At 52.9% G+C, this 5898-nt stretch overlaps 1 protein-coding gene across 1 annotated transcript; it reads right to left on the reverse strand.

Annotated features, from left to right (window-relative positions):
• Nucleotides 1-4476: 4476 nt before the first annotated feature.
• On the reverse strand, nucleotides 4477-4896 carry LOC137153166 (ribonuclease-like). Its single transcript, XM_067548264.1, has one exon. It carries the CDS (start codon nucleotides 4894-4896, stop codon nucleotides 4477-4479), a length of 420 nt encoding a protein of 139 aa, XP_067404365.1.
• Between the last annotated feature and the right edge of the window lie 1002 nt (nucleotides 4897-5898).

The raw sequence follows: 5898 nt of genomic DNA on the forward strand, positions 1-5898 counted from the left end.
CCACAAGTAACTCTGCAGCTTAATGAAGGACCAGGCCGCCTTGGAAGCCATCTTCACAGGCTCAGGTGTGGGGTCGTAGCTCACTGAGCTGAATCCAGCCAGGTCTGGGCCATCCAAGGCAGCCGGTTGTGCACCCAGGATGCCGCGGAGGATGCTGCGCACACACTGGCTGGTTGCTGTTTTCGTGGCGGACTCCTTTCAGGTCTTCTCCAGCAGAACACTGTGTAGTTCAGTGGCCTGGCTGAAGACTATGTGGCTGTTTTCTAAATCTAGCCTGACTCATCTTACCCGCTCGCAATTGCTACGTGTAGCTATGGACGACGAAAAGGGCTTCTTCTCATACGACTATCAAGACCTCACGCTTCTGAAAGCACAGCAGAAACAGAGTGGGAGAGAGAACTGCACGTCCAAACACACCAGGGGCTGAGATTTTGCAAGGCCCCTAAAGTACTTGGAGGCCACAAAAATGAGTGGGAAACAGGGTGTCTAAATCCCTTTAGTGACTTGAAGACAGCAGTCACAGCACACGTGTCCCGTGGGCCGCAGTGAAGTCAGCAAAGGAAGAGAGGAGCTCAGCTGACCTCTGGATTGCAAAGATGCATGCTTCAACTATGGAGCCGTCAACGGAGGGCTGCACGGGGGTGTTACGCCTGGGATAGCATGAGAAGGGGTGATGTGCAATGCGCATCCTGGCATCTAAGGGACACGTTATTCTTTCCCTGCAGGATCAGAGTGATCCTTTGGAGGCAGACAAACTGCCATTGGGCGTCTGCCCTGTTTTTGAGGGACAAGGTGGGTGAAGTATAATTTCTGTTGCTGAGAGAGACAAGTTATCGTGGGAGAGACATGGCCACAGCACCCCTGCAGGCCATTATGTTTGCGGGTCAGAAACGAGCCCTTGGAATTTGAATAATGAAAGAAGGCAACAGAGGAGGAAAGACACAGGGTGAGTGAGAGATGGAGGGAGTCAGTGTAATTATTTCCTTTTGGGATCTAAGCCAGGGGCAGGGTGTTTGAAGAGTTCAGACTGGGATGGGTGATGAGTTTTGGTCATAGGTAAGGGCAGAAAGGTGGCGTGTGGAAAGGGACACTCCGCAGGGTGCACTGGCTGTGACAGACATAAGCCATAGGAATAACCAGACAGAAACACCAACAAAAGAGACAAACAGACACATAAAGTGGAAAAGAAGACACACAGAAGAAAAATAATGAGACACACAGCACTCACACAAGCAAAGGGTTCACATACAGTGAATACAGGCACAGGGCAATGCAGGAAACACAACACAAGAATGACTCTCACAGACGCACACACAGGAGACACAGAAAGTTGTGACTCACAAAAGTGAGGGTTGGGGTTTTCCTTTTGGGGCAGTGAATACTGGTAGAAAAGTAGTTCTGGTGGTGTGGCTTACTGCCATCAATAGACAGGAACAAGCTATACTGGTTAAACTGGTATACCTCCATCCACACTGGCAGTTGTACTGGTGTGGTTGAAGCGGTACAGAACCGTCACTCCTTCCATCCACCCTCAGACACACAGAGCTCTTTCTCTCTCTCTGGCTGTCTCCACCTGTCCTGGACACACCCTTCTCTCTCTCCTGACATCTGTGCCCGTCCCACTGTGTGAGTCGCTGCAGACTGGCCAACACCACACGAGCGTGGGAAGTTGTTATTGCCATCCATGAGTGTAATTAATGGAGCACTCAAGCTGGGGATGAGGACTGGTATAATTACTTTGCAAATTAGGAGTCTAGGGCCCTGGTTTCCTTAAAGGCTTCAGAACTAGCTAATGTCCTAACTTCCCTTAGGACGTTGCTTCTGTCCCTGTTACAGTCTTTCATTTCTTCCCTTTCATCCGCTTTCCAGTGGCCAGCTCAGCTCCTTGCTTCTGGCGAGGATCTGGCATGGGAGGGGTGGGACTTGGCGACAGGACTCCTGGGTTCTCCGCCCAGCTTTGGGAGAGCAGTACAGGCTCGAGCAGCGTTTGCGGGGCATCAGGACTGGTGGGTTGGGTCTGGCAGTGAGGGCTCCCGGGTTCTTTCTCGACTGCTACAGCTGTCTGCACGGTGAGGGCTCAGCTTGAAGGTTCCCTCCAGGATACGGGCATCAAGCACTAGGCATGTAGGATAGATCCACAAGGCTTGAACGTGAAGGGCTGGAATTATTGTACAGAAGCTCCGTGGGCCCATCAGTGACCTGATAAACGCTCTGTGGCAAGTTCAAATCTCCCCTGAGCCTTGCTCAACAATCCCTTTCCTGCCGTTTCCAACCCAATGGCTTGCTGAGTGACAGGAGACATTGTAATTGGCCTGGAAATACCGAAGCCCAGATTCTCCTATGATTTAAAGACTTCAGGGCTGGAGAATCTATGACGACCCTCGGTAAATTGCTCCAGTGGCTGATTTCCTGCACTGTTAGAAATGTGCACCTTCTTTCTGTTTCAAGTTTGAATTTTTGGATTCCCAAATCACTGGATCATGCTTTGCTCTGCTAATTTAAAGAGTTCTTTGCTGTAGATTGTGGCTGTCACCTCCTATCCATCTCTTTGTTACTACAAACACTTGCTGTCATAGCTACGCAAAACCCCAAAGTGGACGCATCTACGCTGCCAGACGAATGCTTTTATTGGCATATCCAATGTCATTCCAGGAGGTGGTGCCACCATGCCAGCAGAACTCCTCTTTCTGCCATAATATACTGCTTCTCCGCCAGGAGGCTGTGTCAGCCTACTTATCCCAGGCAGAGGAGCACAAGCAGGTCTTTAATCATCCATCTATATTGTGTAGAAACAAACTGGTAAGGAATTTCATCCCGAGCAATTTATACAAGAGGTCTAAGGCTCCCACTAATAAAGTGTCCTAGCAGGGCCTTGGAATTATAGATGAGAATTTTCTAAAAGAAAAAGTCCTCCGCCAGCTCTTCTAAACCTCTTAGATTTAAGTTATATGGACCTACTGATCATATTGGTCCCATCTGACCTTAAAGTCTAACCGTCTATGAGGAGAGAGATCTCAGGGGTAGCACCAGCAACAGATTGATTCCTCTGGGGCATGCATCTCACAGCCAGTGTGCGAGGGGCCGGGATTAAACCCCTGGTGATTGCAGATATGTTCAGAGAGAGGAACAACCGTGCAAACTGCACTGCAGAAGGCGTTAGAGATGGAGAGGAGCAGAAGATTCAGGTGCCGAATGTCAAGGGGCAACAGCAGTCGAGCACCTTAGAAAGTCCTGCTTTTTGAGTGACGCCTTCCTATCAAAGGCTACATTTATCCGCGGACCCCTACACACAACGCCCTGTCAGTGGCTCATTGAGTTGGGTGTTGAAGGGACTGGAAGAGCCAGGATCCACTTTAAACTGCTCAGCTACCCTGCTCGGACCCACCTGCTTCTTTCTCTGTAGGTCTAGGGGTGGATTTATCCCCTGCACTCTGTACAGTCAGTGCCTCCAGCCGCAGGGGAGGCTAATTCTGACAATGACTCAGTTTAATTCTTTCCCTCTCCTGGATACAGCTGGTGCTCCCAGCTGGAACACCAATCAATTTGGGGGCAGCATGGACCAGGGTCCCTGCAGATCTGTCTCTGTCACAGGGAGAAATTCACCCCAAGGAGGAATTCTAGAAAATACTTGTTCAGAGGTAAAGTTGCTTCCTGACCTTCCTCAACTAGTGGCTGGCTACTGCCCCGAAGCATGAAGGTTTGTGTCTGTTGCGCTGTTTACAATTTTGGGAGAATGGGGTGTGCTGGGTTAGAGCAATGGAGGAGGGGAATCAGGACTCCAGGGTTCTCACTGGAACCATAGGAGGAGAAAGGGCTCCAGTGCATTCAAACAGGGTGGAGGAAGACTCAGGACCCCTGGGTTCTTTTCTCAGCTCTCAGAGGGGAGTGGGCTCTAGGGGGTAGAGCAGGGCCAGCGGTAGCAGTCAGGACTCGTGGGTTCTATTCCCAACTCCAGGGCAATCATTGAGGCTGGGCTTGAATGGATGGAGAACTGCATTGGAGAACAACACTGCACTTCCAGCGCGCCTGTGGAGTGGCTTACGGTCGTCCCATCATCAAACTCAGACAACAACACAGGGATGGCTTTGCAAGTATCAGGCTTTATTGAGCACAGAGAGTGGTGGACAGGAGGCAAGGTTTCAAAGTGAAGCAATGACAGTGAACTGGGAGGAATAGGAGGTTTCCCACTACCAGGCTGAAGGCACAACACCAGCAGAGTGACAGGGAGGGATATTTCTTAAGTAAAGGACAAGTTTTTAGGTGGGCACTAGGCAGGGGGGAGAACAAGACGGGGACGGGGTGGCTCTACGTATAATGGGCACTAAAGGCAGCAGAGGGGGGTGATGGAAATGCCTAGACAACTGACCTACGTTCAGAGGTGGGTGGGGAGCCAGGGGCAGCGGCGGGTGTGGACGGGACAGAGAGGGGTGAAAGGAAGCACCAGGGACCCCTCCCTGCTCAGCCTGGGTCCTACATCTACTCTTTGAAGTACACAGCGAGCTTGTTCCAGCAGCCGATGATAATTTTCCGGGAAAGGTATGTCATGCTGTAGGAACTGCCCTTTGGGTTGTATCTGCAGGTGGTGACGGTGATGAAAGCTTTGCTCTCGTATAGGCCACCCCCGCGGGATGTCCCGTTCACTGAGCAGATGCTATTGATGGATTGGATTGGTGCGTGGATGAAGGTGTTTACCGGCGTCCAGTATAACCCCCGGGCTTTCATCGTCACGTTGCAGTAGCTGCTGGGGTTGGGGACTGGGGTCCGTGGATAGTTCACGTGGTGCTTGCGGAATATTTTGTTCACCTCAACCCATGTCTGCCCACTGGCCAGGGCCAGGCAGGCGGCCAGCAGGCCGAGGGTCAGCAGGAGCGTGGGGCGGGGTCCCCTTGGAGCCATGGCTGTGTCTGCTGCTGGATCGACCTGCAGAGGGGAGATGGATGGAGACTTTGCGGGTGCTGATCTGCCTCCTCCATGGAACCTCCTGGGTCCAGCCACTGCACATCCCGCTCTGCCCAGTGCCCCTCCCATTACCCCTGCCCCGTCCTGCCGGATGCTTCATGGGCCCTGACACACCAAGAGATCCTTTGTGCCAGGTGCTGCACAGACCTGCACAGAGATAGGGACCCTCCATCCTCTAGCCCATTATTCCCCACCCAGAGGCGGAGACTGAACCCAGGAGTCCTGACTCCCAGCCCCTCTGCTCTAACCACTAGAACACGCTGCCTCCCAGACACAAGCCCGGCCATCGCAGCCCCACGTGAGGCTGTTCTCTCCTCTCCCCCGCCTGCTGGGATCTCCCGCAACTCACCCGAGTCCTTCTTTCTTCGCTGGTGTGGGAGCGACGGATCCCGGCCTGTGCTGAGCCTCGCCTCGCCTCGCCCTGATCCTGGTCCCTCTCTTGGAGCGTGTTATATAGAGCCACACCGGATGTGGACAGGGGAGGAGTGGAAACAGAAATCCAGGGCGTTAGTTGGGTAAGCATCATTTCCCAAAAACTGGTAATTAAAAACAGTGACTTTGCAGGGCAGGGCAGGGGTGGGGAACTAATGGAACGTGTCATATCAGAGACTCAGGTGCCAGAGAAACCTCCCCGGCTGCGTCTACCCAACAAGAGAAGACGCGATGGTAGGGCGGATGGGCAGAGCCAGGCCAGCTTTCACCTGTCCAGTGTGGGTACCGGTAGCAGGCGGCACAGACCTCGCCACAGGGTAGCTGCCTTGGTACCGGCCAGCCAGGGACCCTGGGTACCTTCCCTGGCTACAGTCCAGCCCCCACGTCCCCACTGCTATTGTTAGCCGTGCTGCAGTCACCCCTTCCTCAGCTGTGTAGACGCATCCTGAGTTCTGACCCATGGCACCTTCCTAATCCAGTCCTAGCTTGGAAACGCACGGCTCTGCC

Source organism: Emydura macquarii, unplaced genomic scaffold (genome assembly GCF_026122565.2).
Source record: "Emydura macquarii macquarii isolate MOO-44397 ecotype Brisbane River unplaced genomic scaffold, CSIRO-AGI_Emac_v2 contig_214, whole genome shotgun sequence".
In the NCBI taxonomy this organism is placed as follows: Eukaryota; Metazoa; Chordata; order Testudines; family Chelidae; genus Emydura; species Emydura macquarii.

Coding starts and splice junctions, on each gene's coding strand:
- LOC137153166 (XM_067548264.1), bottom strand. CDS start 4,896: ATGGCTCCAAGGGGACCCCGCCCCACGCTCCTGCTGACCCTCGGCCTG.